Here is a 19629-nt window from a genome sequence, read left to right as displayed (position 1 = left end):
TCTGTCCATGGGATTTTCCAAGCAACAGTACTGGAGTGGATTGCCATTTCCTTCTCCAGGGGATCTTCCCGACCCAGGGATCGAACCCAGGTCTCCCGCATTGTAGACAGACACTTTACCGTCTAAGCCACCAGGGAAATATATTTTCTAACGTTGTGAAATAGATCTATATTTTTCTTCAGTGACTTCTGTCTCCTATCTTCTTAATGAAAACGTCCCCAATCCCTTAATTATACTTGTACTGTATAAATTTTTTTCTTATACTTTTGTTATTTTGTTTAATGATTTACAGTTTTCATGGGGTTGAAGTGCTTGATTACTAAGCTACCTTCCCTTGGCTTCAAACCTATCCCTCTCTACTCTGCTTTGTACCTCTAGATACTCAGTTCAGTTTAGTTCAGTTGCTCAGTCGTGTCCGACTCTTTGTGACCCCATGGACAGCAGCATTCCAGGCCTCCCTGTCCACCATCAACTCCCGGAGTTTACTCAAACTCATATCCATTGAGTCGGTGATGCCATCCAACCATCTTATCCTCTGTCGTCCCCTTCTCTGCCTGCCTTCAATCTTTCCCAGCATCAGGGTCTTTTCAAATGAGTCAGTTCCTTGCATCAGGTGGCCAAAGTGTTGAAGTTTCAGCTTCAACATCAGTCCTTCCAATAAATATTCAGGACTGATTTCCTTTAGGATGGACTGGTTGGATCTCCTTACCATCTAAGGGACTGTCAAGAGTCTTCTCCAACACCACAGTTCAAAAGCATCAATTCTTCTGTGCTCAGCTTTCTTTATAGTCCAACTCTCACATGCATACATGACTACTAGAAAAACGATAGCCTTGACTAGACGGACCTTTGCTGGCAAAGTAATGTCTCTGCTTTTTAATATGCTGTCTAGGTTGGTCATAACTTTCCTTCCAAGGAGTAAGTGTCTTTTAATTTCATGGCTGCCATCACCATCTGCAGTGGTTTTGAAGCCCCCCAAAATAAAGTCTGCCACTGTTTCCACTGTTTCCCATCTATTTGCCATGAGGTGATGGGACCAGATGCCATGATCATTGTTTTCTGAATGTTGAGCTTTACGCCAACATTTTCACTCTCCTCTTGATGAAAGCCTCCTTTCATCAAGAAGCTTTTTAGTTCCTCTTTACTTCCTGCCATAAGGGTGGTTTCATCTGCATATCTGAGGTTATTGATATTTCTCCCAGCAATCTTGATTCCAGCTTGTGCTTCATCCAGACCAGCATTTCTCATGATGTACTCTGCATATAAGTTAAGTAAGCAGGGTGACAATATATAGCCTTGACGTACTCCTTTTCCTATTTGTAACCAGTCTGTTGTTCCATGTCCAGTTCGAACTGTTGCTTCCTGACCTGCATACTGGTTTCTCAAGAGGCAGGTCAGGTGATCTGGTATTCCCGTCTCTTTCAGAATTTTCCATAGTTTATTTTGATCCACACAGTCAAAGGCTTTGGCACAGTCAGTAAAGCAGAAATAGATGTTTTCCTGGAACTCTCTTGCTTTTTTGATGACCTCTAGATATAGGACTCTGCAAACCCCATTTCCGCTTTGTCAAGTAGCTCCCTGCTGGGCTCTCAGTGACAAGTGAAGAGTGAGACTGGAAAGATACAAAAGGAAAAGACTTGCTTACTCCTATTTGTCCTGCATTGCTGTCAACATCACTGCAGTATTTGGTCTTCATCCAGTGGCAACTAGCTTCAGAATAGCATCCCAATTTGCAGTTTTCCCAATACTTGGAAAACATCCATATCACACCACCACAGAGATACCAGTTAGGTGGCACCACAGAGATACCAGTTAGGTGTCCTGACCCTCTCTGTGGGTCTGACCTCCAGCTCATTGGGCTCCATATCCATCCTTGTAAATTTCAATAATCCCCACTCTCTCCCTCTTTTCCCCATCCCTTGGTGTGGTATCTGTTTCCTGCAGTTATTCTCCTAGGATATTTCAGATTCTCTTTCTGCCTTTTAATTTCTTTAGTACTTGGTTAACAGTTCTTTATATTAAATTCTCTCTTAAAATAACTAACTTGATTTTTGTTTCCTGATTTGACCCTGAATGATGCTGTTGAATTTTTAAATCTTTTCCTTTGGATTTTTTGTATGTTATGGCATGCTTTTGTTGTTAGGAATTTTCCAGAGGCTAATCCCACTTCCCTCCACCCCTTAAAGAGCTCATCAGTTGTCCTAATAGTGATCATTATGTAACCCATCTTTTTCTACTGTTTTTGTTTAAAATATTTTTGATATATAGACCTTAACAGCTTTTATGTCCAACTCAACAATTTTTTTTTTTTGGTCACTTTTTTCCTTTGCTTTTATGCTTTGAGAAGTCCTTTCCACCTAGAGATCCAAAAACATACCATGTGGTTTTTCTTTCTGCACTATTGTTGCCTCAGTTTTTGAGCTTTTAAAAAGTTGAGAACCACTATAAGAATGTATTTTGCTTTGTCAATGAATATACATATACAGGTTTATATAAAACTGAAACAAAAATTATATCACAAAACCATGTTTGAGGTGGAGGATTTTACTACTTACAGAATATCTTTCACATTTCTCAGCTCCTATACAGTTAGTAGCAGTCTGAATTCTAGCCAAAGGCATGTAATCAGAAATACTATATGCAACTTCCAAGAAGTGTCCTTAAATGGAGAGACCATATCCTTCTTGTTCCTTTACCTTCACTTGCTGAAATATGAGTGTGATGGCTGGAGCTAAAACAGCCATCTTGAATCATGAGGTGACCTTGAGTCTGATGAAACAATAGACAAGTGGCCTGTGTTTGAGGGATTGCTGGTACAGAGCCACCTGAAGACTGGACTGCCTACATCTTGACTTTAATGCCAGGAATTAGCAATTATACTTTAATGTGAAAAAGTAAATAGTCATCTTGTGTTTTACTGTTACTTCCATCAAACTTAATTCTCACAAATACATCTTCTGTAGAGTTTATGCCAATTTATGTTTCCACCAACAATGTATGAGAGTGCTGCTTCTCTACAGTGTCAACTGTAGAGAATAGATGTGGTGTCAAAATTTGGATTTTGGGGCTTCCCTGGGGGCTCAATGGTAAAGAATCCTAGTGCAATCCTAGATCTGGGAAGATCCCACATGCCGTGGAGTAACAAATTCTGTGCACCACAACTATTGAGCCTGTGCTCAGAGCCTGGGAACAGCGACTACTGAGCCCATGTGCCGTAGAGCCTGTGTTCTGCAACAAGAGACTAAGTTCTAAGTAAGCTCAGTTGCTCAGTCATGTCCCGACTCTGTGACCCCATGGACGGCAGCACGCCAGGCTTCCTTCTCCATCACCAACTCCCAGAGCTTGCTCAACTCATGTCTATCGAGTCGGTGATGCCATCCAAACATCTCATCCTCTGTCATCCCCTTCTCCTCCTGCCTTCAATCTTTCCCAGCATCAGGGTCTTTTCAAATGAATCAGTTCTTCGAATCAGGTGGAGCAGCTTCAGCTTTAGCATCAGTCCTTCCAATGAATATTCAGGACTGATTTCCTTTAAGATTGACTGGTTTGATCTCCTTGCAGTCCAAGGGACTCTCAAGAGTCTTTTCCAACACCACAGTTCAAGAGCATCAGTTCTTCGGTGCTCAGCTTTCTTTATAGTCGAACTCACACATTCACACATGACTACTGGAAAAAGCATAGCTTTGACTAGACAGATCTTTGTTGGCAAAGTAATGCTTCTGCTTTTTAATACGCTGTCTAGGTTGGTCATAGCTTTTCTTCCAAGGAGTAAGAATCTTTTAATTTCATGGCTGCAGTCACCATCTGCAGTGATTTTGAAGCCCCCTCAAATAAAGTCTGCCACTGTTTCCACTGTTTTCCATCTATTTGACATGAAGTGATGGGACTGTATACCATGATCTTAGTTTTCTGCATGTTGAGTTTAAAACCAGCAAGAGAAGCCACTGCAACGAGAAGCCCACACACTGCAACTAGAGAGTGACCTCTGCTTCCCACAGCTAAAGCAAAGCCCGCACAGCAACAAAGACCCAGCACTGCCAGAAGGTAAAAAAGAAATGTTAAAAGAAGTTTGGACGTTGATAAGCGTAAAAGTGAGGGGAAAAAATCTTATTTTAATTTATATTTCTCTTTTGTGAATTAGGCTGAATATCTTTTATGTAACAATGATATTTATTTCTTTTCCTATAAACTGGCTGAAAATAAATAGTTTTCTAACGAGTACTTGATTTTTCCCCCTTCGTTTCTAGGAATTCTTTGTATATTAAGAAAATTAATCATTTACCTATGATATGAGTTGCAATTTTTTTTTCAGTATTTGTCTTATCTTTTGATTTCTTTCTCTCTCTCTTTTTTTTATGGTCATAAAGAAGATTTCTAAAGGTTTTGGGAAAAGCCTGTAATCAAATTTTAAAAGTTTTCCCCTGGTATTTAAGTTTTAAGTTCTAGAAGAAATCCAAAGTTGTAAAATGATACACTCATTTTGTTTGCTGGTACTTTTATGGATTTGTTTTTTAAATTTACATCTTTGAATGTAATACATGAAATATGAGCCCAACTTTATGTTTCATTAAGTGGTTGGCTCCCTATATGCAAACTGATTATGTTTATACCATTTATATGAGGTGTTATCTTTATAATGTACATATAAAATTTTTTTAATTTATAAATTCTCAAGTTTATTTGGTTCTATTTCTAGATTTTGTATTTTGGCCCACTGGTTTGTCTATTCGTATGCCAAAACTATGTTTGAATCACTGAGGTTTTATATTTCCATATCCAATAAGGTTGGTCCTCCTCATTGCTTTCCTTTTAAAAAAATTTGTTGGCTATCCTTACTTGTTTAATTTTTCATATAAAAATTTTAATCAGTTTGTGTAGGTCTATAAAAAAACCCTGGTGACATATTTATTGGGATCTCATTCAATTTACCAATTAATTTAGGGACAACAGGTATATTTGCTGCTAAGTCGCTTTAGTCATGTCCGACTCTGTGCGACCCCAGAGATGGCAGCCCACCAGGCTCCCCCGTCCCTGTGATTCTCCAGGCAAGAACACTGGAGTGGGTTGCCATTTCCTTCTCCAATGCGTGAAAGTGAAAAGTGAAAGTGAAGTCGCTCAGTCGTGTCCAACTTCTAGCGACCCCATGGACTTCAGCCTTCCAGGCTCCTCTGTCCATGGGATTTTCCAGGCAAGAGTACTGGAGTGGGGTGCCATTGCCTTCTCCAACAACAGGTATATTTAGGAAGTTAAATATTCTAATCAAATTTTTTATTCAGTTCTAGGAATTTTATAAGTTATTGCTATTGCAAAAGGTGCCTCCTTTTCTATCCTGTTATCTAACTGGTTATTGTTAGTGTATGTGAAGTCTATAGATTTCCAAGTGTTAGTTTTATACTGCCTCACAGAGAAGGAAATGGCAACCCATTCCAGTGTTCTTGCCTGGAGAATCCCAGGGACGGGGAGCCTGGTGGGCTGCTGTCTATGGGGTCGCACAGAGTCGGACACGACTGAAGCGACTTAGCAGCAGCAGCAGCAGCACCCTTTAAAAATTCTCTTATTGTTTTTAGTAGCCTTTCAGTTGATATTTTTTAGGCATACAATTATTTCTAGAAATGTAGATAATTTTACATCATTTTCAGTTCTTGTGTCTTGGACAGATTTTGTAGTGTAACAGTGGTGGTACTCCTGGCTCCTGAGAATTTTCCCTCCTTTCTCTTATCCAAGCCTGGATCGGCAGCCTTTCTCACCTTTCTGTGTTAGTCAACATTCTCTGAATAAATTCCTTTTAATTTAAAGTCAGAACTGGTTCCTTTATCCAAGAAACTTGACTACAAGTTTTCATTTTGCACAAACCCTGTCCAATAAACAGGAAAATCTGTTGCCATTTATTGAAGGCTTGCTGTGTGCCAGGCAGTGTATCAACTCATTTGCATATAATGTATCGATTAATTCCTAGAGAATGCACTTTTCCAGTCCCTGATCATTGTAGCAAATTTGAACTCTTCCTTTTCACGTTTCTTCAGAGAGTCTCTGGTTTTGTGTTAGTAGTAGACCTGAAATGTAAGAGCCAGGTTAACATGTTTACGCTTTTATTATCTGTCTTGACATTATAAAAGCTTCCCTGGTGGCTCAGATCTTAAAGAATCTGCCTGCAATGCAAGAGACCCAGGTACAATCCCTGGATTGGTTTCCTGGAGAAGGGAACCGCTTACCCATTCCAGTATTCTTGCCTGGACAATTCTGTGGACAGAGGAGCCTGCCAGGCTACGGTCCATGTGATCACAATTAGTTGGACACAACTGAACAATTAACACATTATAAAGTCAAATTTATTAGATTAATAGAGCTTCAACTTTTTTTTTTTAAGCAGAGCCTAGTATACAGAACAAAGAAGATGCAAAGTTTCCGTAGATGTTGTGGTAATAGGTTAGAATTTTGTGATGCTTCTGAGCATAGACAAAGAAAGCAAAGATGTTCAGAAATATAAGCCATTCCTGGACACAGATTTTACTGACTGTTAAAGGTTGAATTGTGTCCCTCTGAAAAGACATGTTGAAGTCCTAACCCCTGCTACCTCAGGTGACTTTATTTGGAAATAAGAGTCTTCACAGAGGTAATCAAGTTAAAATGAGGTCATTAGGGTACGCCCTAAATGACATGTGTCCTTATAAATAGGAAATTTGGACACAGACACACAGGAAAGGAGGACATTGTGAAGACAGAGAGAACGCCATCTATAAGCGAAGAAACATGTAAAGCTTAAGCTTGGAGAGAGGCCTGGACCAGATTCTTCCACTGAGCTCCCAGACATCACTGCTGTTAATCCCTATCCAGCAAACTGAGGCTCACTCCTTATTCGCTTTACTAAGTCTTATAACCTGGTAAACTGTAAAAACAAATTTAAATCAAGTTCTAAAATCCATATCTGGGGCTCCACGCCTCCTGCAAATCTTTGGCAAGGGTATCTTTCAAAGACGCATTGTCTTTGCTTTCCCACTTCCTTTCTAGGCATTCAACTTTCTCTCTTAAATTCTCTGGGCCCACTTGATTTCAGCAGCAGGAACCCTACCTAGTGCAGAGAAACTAAATATTAGATAAAATCCTCAACTAACACTTTCAGACTCCAGATGCTAGGCGTATTTTTCCCTCTTGTCAACTAATTCTTAATTGCTCCATCCAGGTTAAAGTTCCCAGGAATTCTAGGGTTCTTGCAGTCCCAAACTTTTCCTCTTTCTCAATTCAGTTCAACTTATACTCTTATTTGAATGTGGCTCCAGGTCTGAAGAACAGTGTTCTAGCAGGGAGAGAAGACGCCAGCCCTCAACTACCTGTGACCAGGGCGACACCCATCAGTAAATGCACGCCAGGGAAATTCAGGGAGGGCCAAGCTTTGTCCTTGGATCCTGCGCTCTACGATCTCGGATTCCCGGAGCGCGGGGAGCTTCCGGCGCGGGCCCGCCCCCTCCTCCTGGGGGCGGAGCCTGCCGCTCCCGCTCCCGCCTCCCCGGCTGCGCGCGGCTGCGGGCCGTGATCACGTGAGCGCGGCGCGGCGGAGGAGGGGTCCTGATTTCCGGGCGGCGGAAGGAGACGCGGCCGCGTGAGGACGAGGCGATCTGAAAACACGCTTCGGGAGCGAGAGGCTGAGGCCGGTGGCGCCCGCCGTTGCCCACTGGGCTCTTCCTCGCACGTTCTTCCCCTCTGCCTCCGCGCCCGGGTCCCGGCCGGGTCCGCAGGTGAGCGGTCGCCCCCGGTCGGGCCGGGCCCTCCCGGGGCGCGGGACGGCGCGCGGGGCCGTTGCCCCTCGGTCCGCGGCCCAGGCGGGTAGGGCGGGCTGGGGTCAGTCTGCGTCCCCCGGGGGCCGGGTCGTGGCGCTCCGACAGAGCAGGGCCTGGGTGCGGAGAGGGGCAGCGCGGGGGCGGGGCGCCCCGCGGGCATTTGAAGCGTTTCAAGTGACTGGGCGGGTTCGCGCGGTTTCGGGTCTAGGAGACTTTTAGGCCGGTGTGCGTTAATTGGGCCCCGCTTCCTGGACTGTGGTTCGGACCGCCTTCCCCTGTGGGAGAAGGAAAGATAGTTTCTTGAAAACCACGGGGTCTTCGCTTATGGGATACGGGACCAAAGTCTGGGGTTGAGGATGCGCAGTCGTCTCGTACTCAATTCGGCCCTCGCAGTCCAGGTGTGGAGTAACCAGCCGAGCAAGTTCAGACCATCGGACGTCTCGAGTGGTCCTGGTCTGGGATATTTGTTCTTTGGAAAGTCAGGTGTCTCCGATTGGCCCCTAGGTAGAGTTTGGAGGAACTCGTGAGCGTAAAGGGTTAGAGAGGAAATTACCAAAGGCCGAGTACAATGTGACTTACTGAGGGTTTTTTTTTTGGCGGGTGGAAAGAAGTTGGAAATTAGGAGAGGGTAGTGAGGTGGCAGACAAACTAGCTGAAATTCGGTTCGGTTGAAATCCTGGTAGACTAGACTCTCCTTTTTATTGAAATTAGAAAGCCTGTAGTTGGAGCATATGAAATTCATCTTGAAAACTTTTGAGGCTCACCTGCTTCAAGTGATGTGAGAGCTCGGTCCCTGAGGTTGGTGTTCCTACCATCTATTCGATACCAGCTTCTGTAAAAGTGGCTTGTGTTAGCTTCTCAGTTGTATCCGACTCTTTGTGAACCCATGGACTCTAGCGTACGCTCTCCAAGGGATTTTCCAGGCAAGAATACTGGAGTGGGTTGCCATTTCCTTCTCCAGGAATCTTGCTGACCCAGGGATCGAACCGGGTCTCCTGTGTTGCAGGCAGATTTACTCTCTGAGCCACCAGGGAGGCCGTTTGGTTTGCTGTATTATGAAAATCTTGCTTTTAAGCGAAAATAACAGTTGCTGTAGAACTCTGAGTTCCTAGTATAATAATGTTCCCTGTGTACCATAATAATAATCTTATTAGCTTGAAAAGTCAAGGAGAGGCGGTCAGTCTTGTTAGCTTTCCTAACAGAGGGAGAACAGAGTAATTAATACTGAGTGGTGGGTAATGCTTGTACAAGCTTGACTGTGTGTTGGACCCTGATCAGCTAGTTAGTGGCTAAAGATAGCACAGAGAATAAGGGGGTGGAGGGTTAATTGATTCGATTTTTCTGAATATCTTGTTCGACTTGTTTTCATCTCTGGTACTAGATAGTAATTGTAGTGAAAGCTCACAAACTGTGCTTGCTTATTTCAGAGAGGCCAAGTGAGTATTACGGCCCTCTTTGTAGTTTTTACCTACTCGTATTTTAGACCAGAATAACTAGAGGTGTGGGTGGGCTGAAAATTTGATATTGGAGTAAATGAAATAAGGCAAGCCATTTTGCCACCTTTCCCCCAATTCTCACCAGGATTGCAGTATATATAGCATAAAGTTGGTTTTGATGAATTCAGTCTTATTTACAAAACCCTCTTTCAAGTCCTTAGTAAAGGACTGACACATCTTTCAAATGGTTTTAGCATCACCCTCCTTGCATGGTCTTGTGAGAACTGAATGCTTTTGTATATCTGCTATTATGCTTGATATGTACTGGTCATGAGACTAAGAAAATACACCTTTGTGCTTGTAGCATATCTGTTGACCGTGCCAGGCACAGTTCTAAGTATTTTACACATGAGCTCATTTGCTCCTCATTCATCTTACCTAGTAACAACTCTATGAGGTAAGCATTATTATTAGCCCGGTTTTGTAGATAAAAACTGAGACAGATGGTTTAACTATGGCTATAAAGTGCAAGAGTCTGGATAAGAGCTAGTTGCTCTCTTGTATCTGCTCTTAACCTATGTAGCCAAACCCTAGGTGATAGGGCTCTAATGTGTTAAAACCTTGTAACCATGTGAATTTGAATGTAATGTCATAGGTGATTAGCTTCTAGATTCCTGAAACTTCAAGTTTCTGGTCTTGCACCAGCCATTTTATTAATCTTAAAATAATTCAAACCTTCATTTTGTTCAAATTTCTTGAACTCCCGCGTGTAGCGTTGTGACTTAAAAAAAGTAGCTAGGCATAGGATAATTATGATAGGTCAGGGGAAGTTTTATTTATTCCAGAGACACCTACTCTGGTGGGTATACAGTGCAAGGTAGGGTTTATTATTTTTGTGTGGAAAAGGCTGCAAGAAGGGCTGAGCCAGTTCCAGGTATAGAAGGCTATTTTTTTAGATAGAGGTTAGTTGATGGAAAGATAAAGCTGTAGAGGAAGTTAGGAAGGATCGCTGACCGTCAAACCCAGGTGTTTTTACTGTAAGCAAGTAAAAGGAGCAGCTGAAAGCTTGTGAGCCTTGATCAGATCTGTGTTTAGAAAGAGCCCTCTGGCGATTATCAAATGGACCATGAAGTGGACACTAGTGACAAGGCAGGAATGCTGGTGGGGAAACTTGAACACTCTTGGGTTGAAATAAAGGATTTAAGCAGGGAGTGGGAATGGGGAGAAGGCACAGATCAAAGATTTTGTGTGTAAGTGGGATAATCTGTGGGTAAATTGAAAGAATATGATGGAGAAAGAGAAGTGCAGTTCAACAGGGTTATACCTGAGTGGTTATAATAGCGGCCTAGCTGGTCTTTGTTCCTTAGCTCTCTGTTACACTGTATTTCCTTTTATATTGCTTTTTTCCCTCCTCTTTTTGTTTCCGGTTTGTATCTAGTCTGAACTTTTCCTGGTGTTCAGAATGCTAGTACTTTCATTTTTGCCTATACCAAGCTTATCCCCTTTTCTTCATCTCTACTGTTTTCCTTGCTCATGAAATGCCCAGTGCCTGTCCTTGCTGCATATCTGAATCGTCCCCATTTTCAGGCACTCAGCTTAGGTTCATGAAACTTTTCCTAGCTATTACAGGCTGCATTCAGTAATAAAATTGGTTTAGACTTTGTTTTGCTAGAGTTTCTTGGGGGTTTCTGGGGGCCAGGAGCTTCCCAGTAGATGCAAGGTATACCTGTAGCAACTCTGCTATCTCCCTCTTGTCCTATGAAAACAAAAAATTTTCAGAAGTTTTTTTTTCCTTTTTTATTGAAGTATAAATATATTAATTGAAATATACACAAGTTTTCTACTTAGCACATTGCTCGACCCAAGATTCCTATTTAGAACATTGCTTGACAAAAGGTTGCATAGTGAAAAATATCTTAAGTAAACTGACTTTGTTGTTTCTTTATAAAGGTATTTTCCATTTAATGTTTTGATGCATTGGCATGGTTATTGTTGATCTTGATAATGTTAGAGTAATGTAAAGGTTAGAAAATACCTTCTCTATTCTTCTATAATTTATCTCTGGTCTGTATTCATTGTTTTTAAATTAATTCTTTCATCATAGTACTCAAGAATGACCAAAAAAAGAAAACGCCAAGATGATTTTCAGAAAGTAAAACTAAAAGTTGGTAAGAAGAAGCCCAGGTCAGAAAATTCTACTCTTACAAACTTTAAAACGAAGACTATACATCTGCCTGAGCAGCTCAAAGAGGATGTAACACTTCCAACAAACAATAGAAAACTTAACATAAAGGTAAATCATAAACATTTTTTTTGATAAGATAGGATTTTCCTTAAAGTCATCTAGAATGGTGTACTTTTATGGAAAGTTGTTTTAACTTTTGAAAGTGAAAGTGAAGTCGCTCAGTCGTGCCCGACTCTTTGGGACCTCATGGACAGTAGCCAGCACCAAGCTCCTCCGTCCATGGGATTTTCAAGGCAAGAGTACTGGAGTGGGTTGCCATTTCCTTCTCCAGGGGATCTTCCTTACCCAGGGATCAAACCCAGGTCTCCTGCATTGCAGGCAGACGCTTTACCGTCTGAGCCACCAGGGAAGTGGCTGAAGATTGGAGTTTATCTGTTTTTCAGAGGTCATGCTGCCACTACAACTTGCCCACTTCCTCCAGAAACACTTGCTCAGCTAAAGTCAAAGTGATTTCTCCCTTGGGTATTCATGTGATAATTTAATACGTCATCTGGAAGTAATTTTTATATCTTTTTGATGTGTCAAGTTTTTGATGTGACAGGTCTTCAGCTGTTTTTATAGCTCATTAGGATAGGACCCTGTCTTACCCATTTTTGAACCTTTACAATGCATCGCTATTCCAGATTCATAGTAAATGTGTGAAATTAATTGAAATTTAAGCAGTATTTTTGCTTAAAAATGTAGCAGCTTTATTGAAATGTAATTTGCACATAATATTTATTATTTAAAGAGGACAGTTCAGTGGTTTTTAACATATTTACATTGTTAGGCTGCTGTCACAGTAATCTAGTTTTAAAACATTTTTGTCACTTTAGAAAGAAACCTTATACCTATTAGAAGTTGCTCCCCATTTCTTCCCCACACCAGACAGCCACTAAGCTATCAGTAAAGATTTGCTTATTCTGGACTCTTCATATAATGGAATCATGAAATGTGGTCTGTTGTTACTGGTCTTTCATTTAGCATGTTTTTGATGTTCATCCACGTTACAGCACATATCAAAACACCTTTGATGTGTCAGATAGTATTGCAGTGCAGAGCTATGTTATATTTTTTCACTCAGCAGTTGATGGGCATTTGCTTACTCCCACTTTTTGACTCTTATGAATAATGCTGTTAGAGACATTTGTGAACAAATCTTTGTGAAGATACACGTGTTCTAGTTTTGCTTTCTAATGTCTGCAGGTTAAATAATATCAAAAAGATATTTGAAGTTGTGGTTTCTTTACAGATTATATAAATTATTCTAAATAGAATAGCCGTATGTTACACTCTGAATAAAATACACAGACACCCTGAAAGACCACTTAAAATAGGCAGAAAATAGTGTAAATATGTATATGGTACATAGTAGGTCTTTAAGTGATAATGATGATTGCTGTCAGTTTAAACGACAGTGTGCCTAATCCTGTGTAATTTCAAAACGAGAAAATACTGACTGAAAGTTAAAACAATTCTTTTATGAAGCCAAAGCTACGTTAAAGCTAAAACTGTTCCTGATCTTAACAAAAGGTACATTTTTCTCAAAGTAACACTTGAAAAATACCTACTGAAGCAGCCCTTGACACCCACCGAAGTGTCACTTTATTAGCATAGTTTCAGTTAGCATTGTTTATTTGAAAATGATGTGTATGTATATGTATATACCTAAAACCTGTATTTTTATTTATAGGATTTGCTGTCACAGATGCATCACTACAATGCTGGGGTTAAACAAAGTGCTCTTCTTGGACTTAAAGACCTTTTGTCTCAATACCCATATATAATTGATGCACACCTTTCAAACATATTAAGTGAAGTGACTGCTGTGTTTACAGATAAAGATGCTAATGTACGATTAGCAGCAGTTCAACTTCTTCAATTCCTGGCCCCCAAAATACGAGCTGAACAAATTTCTCCATTTTTTCCTTTGGTAAGTGCCCATCTCTCTAGTGCCATGACTCACATTACTGAAGGAATTCAGGAGGACTCTTTAAAAGTTTTGGACATTCTGCTGGAACAGTACCCAGCTCTGATTACTGACCGTAGCAGTATATTGCTTAAGAATTTTGTAGAACTTATTTCTCATCAGCAGCCGTCCAAAGGACTGGTAAATAGAGACAGATCCCAGTCCTGGATACTTTCTGTAAATCCTAATCGGAGACTCACTTCTCAGCAGTGGAGGCTGAAAGTCTTAGTGAGACTCAGTAAATTCCTTCAGGCCTTGACAGATGGATCCAGTAGGTTGAGAGAAAGTGAAGGACTTCAGGAACAAAAAGAAAATCCCCATGCCACTAGCAACTCCATTTTTATCAACTGGAAGGAACATGCCAACGACCAGCAACACATCCAGGTTTATGAAAATGGGGGTTCACAGCCAAATGTCAGTTCACAGTTCAGGCTACGGTAAGGATTTCAGTTACGTCCACACTCAGTTTTCCTGTATTGAATTATAACTGCTGACCATTGATGGCTAATGGCGGGAGACACGCAGGTGTCTTCCAAAGTTTCAATAGTTACTCATAATTTAATTTTATTTACTGATGGGAGGAGTCATTTCAAAGTATACTAATTTACTCATTTCTAGCAAAGCCTAATGGAAAGTAAAAATTGATCATCTTTTGGCTTTGTCTTAGAGTTCTGTTTTTCTTGCTAGTGTTGATCAATGTAATTATCAATTCATGGTGCTTCATTTTACTGGTACTTAATATATTTAAGATTTAAATTAAGCAAGGAGTAATATTTTTTAATTAAAAATTTTTCATTCTTACCTTTCCTTGCTAGGTATCTGGTTGGAGGACTAGGCACTGTGGATGAAGGCCTGTCGTGTACTGAAAACTTGAAAGGATTTATTGAGATAATAATTCCATTGCTAATTGAGTGCTGGATTGAAGCTGTGCCTCCACAACTAATGGCTTCTGTTGGAAATGGTATAGAACGAGAACCTCTGCAGGTTATGCAGCAAGTTCTTAATATTATTTCCCTTTTGTGGAAACTCTCTAAGCAACATGATGAAACTCATAAATTGGTGAGAACTATTGGGTTATTTTCTGAGTAATGCCTTTTATCATAACTGGACAGATTAAAAATCAGTGTATTACTACTAACTGGTTATGCATTTTCCAAAAAATTCCCAAGATTTAACTATAAACTTGTAACATTTGCTCAAAACTGCAAATTAAAATAATTCTTTGAGTTTGTTATCTGTTTTAATTTTTAAGTGAAATGTACAGCAAGGTGCTTGATTTCTTTTTTTATTAACTATAATAATGTTACATTGTATTATTTATGGCAGATTGATTACATAGGAACATTCTAGTGTCTGGAGACCTCTTACTTGATTTAAAAAGTTGGTTATTAAGCAGTGTCTTCCAGTTTGGGCCACGTTACAGAGTTTATGCCAAGAAATGGATGAAACCGAAGATCTCATATCTAACCCTGAGTTGTTTTTAAACTATTACATTTCAGGGAAGAAGCTATATGTAAATTTGCTTGGTGTATGCTTTTTTGTTTTCTTCTTGATAAAGAATGTAAATTGGAAAGCATTTCTTAAAGTTACTTTTACTGTAGGTAAGCTGCAATTGCTGGTATGGTGCAAGTGACGTTAACCTAAGTAATTCCAAGTCATAGAACAGTTTCCAGCTAGCAAACATGTTTCTAGATGAGTGAATTTACCTCCTGTTTGGGGAGATTTTGAATATTGGTGGGCTTTTTAAAGGTGTTTTGTTGTGGGGAATATAATACATAGTCCATGGCACAAGTAAGGAAGAACATGCTTGAGTGATGCTGGATTAATGTGGTTAATCTTAAAAAAGGCAGCTGCTCGAACAATACTTTAAAGCTTGGAGCATCGTTTTATAGGAGAATTTCTGCAATGACTTGACTAGGAAGTTGTGACTCTTTGAAGTTGCCTACATATGTACAGAATGGACAAGGCAGTTTTTTAGTTTTGTTCAGTTCTTTTTATTTCAGGCATTTGGGTGTTTAATTATTCATGGGCACCTTAATGCTTATTATTGCTTTAGTAATATTTGTAATTAGATAGAATGGTAGGACTAAACGCAGATTCATTAATTGTGTAGTTTGGGATCATCTACTGTCATTCAGATAACACTGCTACTGCTGCTGCTAAGTCACTTCAGTTGTGTCGACTGTGCGACCCCATAGACAGCAGCCCACCAGGCTCTGCCGTCCTGGGACTCTCCAGGCAAGAACACTGAGATAACACAGAATCTAAACACTGCCTTAGTTTTATGAATATTTAAAATAGTATGTTTTAGAAATATTCTGTGCTATTACAACTAAAATTATTTATTAGTTCATTAACATAGGATACTAAATTCAGACGACTGTTTTGCACAGACTGTTGAAGGTTATGTAGAATAGTAAAGTGGGATAGTGTATAAAATTGAAGTAAACCGAGGGTGGTTAATTCAAATAGAAATAGTATTTAAAAGCATCCATTGGTAGAATTCTCTAATTTACCATGGCAGATTTGAACTGTAATAACTGAATAAGGTAAATCTATTACTTTGCAGACAGAGTATAAATATGTATGTTACACCAGATGGCATTAAAATGCCTGTTATTTAATTTTTCATTACCATTCCTGCTGTTCCTCTTTCTCATTCACCTTAGTTATAGCTTCGTACTTAAGATGTTGAGCAGTCAAAGTTCAAACTTTAGGAGGAATGAAATGGCATTCCTTGGTCTTCTAATTATGCACCACAGGCTGAATTTTTTTCAGAAAATTCAGAAAATGTGTAGGTTTTCTGTTGATAAATTGGCATCTGTATTTGGGTGCAACCTAAGGGTAACTGACTGCTTACTTTTTAAGTTTTGCTAAATGCATATAGTGTGTTTGTATTTTGCTGCATAATTGAGAGGTTTCATTTTTGTCCAGGTATTTTTTTTTAAAAAACCTTTTTAGGAATTTGAAATCTTTCATTTTTGGAAAGAAATTTCAAGTTAACACTAAATCTTATTTGCAGTGGTTGAGTACTCAGATCCTGACTGAGGTGGTTTATTTCTAATACACTCTTTGTATCCTTAGTATCCTTAATTTAAAGTATACTGTGTTTAATATTTTTAAGACACACAGTTGTTTTAAAATATAATGTAACATTAACTTTTTAGTTAACTTCAGTTTTTGGAGGCCTCTATTAATAACTTTAGGTCAGTATTATAATTTTGTACACTACGGAGATTTTGTTGTATCTTAGCTTTGTATTTTAATGCTTGCTACTTTCAGTCTAAATGTTTCTTTATTGTTTCATTTTTACCATGAAGATCAGAATTTGTGAGAAAGAATTGGATGCAAAGGTGAATTGAGCATCTGTAAATTTGGCTGTTTAATTAAAATTCAGTTCCTCAGTAAACAGTGGTCACATTTCAAGTGCTCAGTAGCCTCAGGTGGCAGGTGTGTTGGACAGCACAGATATAAAATAGCTCTGTCACTGCAGAAAGGTCTTTTGAATAGCACTGCTTTGCAGTAAGTTAGGTTCTGTGCTAGACTGTGGGAATACAGAGATAAACATGACTGACAAGGCAAATACTTAGCTCCTGGTGGGGTTGAGAGATGATGTCCAACAAATAGATGATGTCCATCATGTCATCATTAGGAAGAAAGATGAAAGTGGGATAAGAGAGAACATGTAATGAAACTGCAGGGAGGGGACTGTTAAATAGGTGGTCGGGAATGCCTTCTTAACATCTACATGTCACTGAATGAAGAGAAGGAGCAAGTCTTGTGAAGACCTGTGGGAAGAACCTTCTAGGCACAGGGAACAGCAAGTGCAAAACCCTGAAGTGAGAACAAATTTGACATATTTGAGAAATGGCAGCAAGGCCTATGCAAGTGCAGTCCTGGGACAGTGGTGGATGATGAGGGGGGAAGTGACAGTAGCCACATCGTGTGGTTCCTTGTGGTCTGTGGTAAAGAGTTACAATTTTAACCACATTGGAGGGTTTTGAGCAGAGGAGTGGTATGATCTAAATTATGTTTATTTAACTTTAATATGTCACATTTACAAATAAAACAGTAATAAACTCCCATGTCCTCATTCTCCAGCTCTAGCAAAACTGGGGCCCAACTGAGATCATTGATCCCATGGATGACCTGTCCTTCCTTTATATACATTATCTCGTTTATCCTTTCCTGTAATATTTTGAAGTGTGATTTATGATTTAAACGATCACCCTGGCTGCTGTGTAGAGAATTAAGTTTAGGGGGGCAAGAGGAAAAACATGAGGACCATTGGGAGACTGAAACAGTAATCTTAAGTGAGAGGTGATGGTGGCTTGGAGTCCTACGGTAGCTAGTGGTTGAAGTGATGAGAGGCAGCTGGATTCTGGTGAAAGCAGCTTGAATGCTGGTGTATATAGTAAAGAAAAGAGGAGCAGGAGTGATGCCTGTATTAATGGTCTAAATGATGGTGTGACCACACATAGGAGAGTTCAGTTTATTCATGTTAAATTTAAGATGCCTGTTAGAAGTCCAGGAGTTGTCAAGTACATGTTTTTAGGTCAAGAAAAAGAGAAGAACCTAGTGAAGGTAACTAAGGAGATGTACTGCAATAGCTAGCTATTGATTTATGGTCTGAGTTTGGCCTCCAGTTTTGCTGGAGCTGGAGCTAGCTATTGTAGCATCTCATGTCCCATATCCCAAGCAACCCCTCAGTTACTGGCAGACTGCAATGATTGGTCCTCTGGATAGCAGGAAATCAGTGTTTCAGGTAGGAGAACATGATACATTGAAGAATACTGCTGAAGAATTTTAGACAAGTACAGTGACTTGTGAAGGTGTGAAATGCCTTTAACAAGCAGTAGCATTTCTAGAGAATAGTTACTCTTAAATGGAATACTAGGGAGAAGATTTTCTTGTATATTTTATAAATATTAGTAGTTTGAATGTTAAATTTTAGTAAATCTTAACTTTCTCCCTTTTTTCTCCTTCTAAGTAGATAAATGCATGTAAAAATAAAACCAGCAAAAAGAACTGTGGGTGAAAATTGGATGGCCTAACAGTTTATTCAGATTTTAAGATATTTACATATTATATCATTAGCAGAAGATGTATTATAAGGGTAAATTTGTAAGTGAATATTGACAAGTTGTTGTTTCTGCTTAAAGTCTTATTTGCTATTTTAAGTTATTGTTTCTTATAGATTTTCTAATCTGTGCTTATTTTACTAGGAGTCATGGCTTCGAAAGAATTACCTTATTGATTTCAAACACCATTTTATGAATAATTTTCCATATGCCTTAAAAGAAATAACCAAGCAAAAAAGGAAAGAGACAAATAAAAGGTATTGCCATTCTCTTCCACTGTTTAATCTGACATTTTCAGAAAACAGTCTTAAACTGAACTTTGTACACTGTGAGGTGTTTTTATATAGACTTTGTGAAGTAAAGATAAAAGCTATAGTATCTGATCTTAAGTCACTTTAAGCCCTGGACTTGCAATTTTACTTAACTTTTATTTTTATTTTTAATCTGTAAAGTGAATGTTTTGTGCTAAATGAGTGTCAGCTATCAAATTGTATAGATAAAAATTTAATAAAAATTTGCTAAGAGTGGATAGTTTATTTGTGAGAGGCGCTGTGTAATTACTGAATCTTTGAGAGCATAACATCACTAGTTTCTGCTCTCATTTATATACACAGGGAAGCGTAATATAACTATTATCAGTATCCTGATGGAAGAGAGATAATTGGAGAAAAGTAGCTCTCTTTTTTAAAATAAGTGGAAAGAATGAATTATGGATGAAGTTTCACTGGAAAAGTGTAAGCCTGGAAGTTATTTCAAATGATTACCTGAAGTAAGAGCAGATAAACGTAAAAACAAATTACCCAATAAAATTTGACAAGCAGATACAAGTTAGAAAACTCAAGGTGTAATTCCCCAAATGAGCAAACACTTGAACAGATGTTAAAGTTTGTCAGAAGGTTCTTAAATTTATTAAAAGGAAGAACAGTGAGGAGAATCAGTGAGGCTCTTTGGGCAGAGTTCAGAGGATATGCTCAGAAGTGAAAAGTATGTTGTAGGCAGATAAATTTCATTCATTCACCAAAGTTTTTTGGTCTCTCACTGTAAGTAAAGTATTATGACAGATAATTAGATGTCCTAACGTATACTCTTTGATCTCTTAAGTGATTTCATAAATTGCAAAAATCAATACAAAATCTTAAAATTG

The 19629-nt window shown here is 39.3% G+C and overlaps 1 protein-coding gene across 3 annotated transcripts in view; it reads left to right on the top strand.

The window, feature by feature from the left end:
* Positions 1-7612: 7612 nt before the first annotated feature.
* LOC138080924 (testis-expressed protein 10-like) overlaps positions 7613-19629 on the top strand; it is a 29492-nt gene continuing 17475 nt past the window's right edge. For all 3 annotated transcript variants that reach the window (XM_068973814.1, XM_068973813.1, XM_068973812.1), the window contains exons 1-5: positions 7613-7733; positions 11316-11504; positions 13129-13841; positions 14220-14463; positions 18630-18742. In XM_068973814.1, coding sequence (XP_068829915.1) covers positions 11325-11504; positions 13129-13841; positions 14220-14463; positions 18630-18742 — 1250 coding nt within the window. In that variant the 5' untranslated portion in view covers positions 7613-7733; positions 11316-11324. The remainder of the gene's footprint in view (positions 7734-11315; positions 11505-13128; positions 13842-14219; positions 14464-18629; positions 18743-19629) is intronic.

The sequence above is a fragment of the Capricornis sumatraensis genome, chromosome 6 (assembly GCF_032405125.1).
Source record: "Capricornis sumatraensis isolate serow.1 chromosome 6, serow.2, whole genome shotgun sequence".
NCBI classification, from domain to species: Eukaryota; Metazoa; Chordata; class Mammalia; order Artiodactyla; family Bovidae; genus Capricornis; species Capricornis sumatraensis.
The sequence above is the reverse complement of the archived record's forward strand: the minus strand, read 5'-3'. Positions and strand labels throughout refer to the sequence as shown.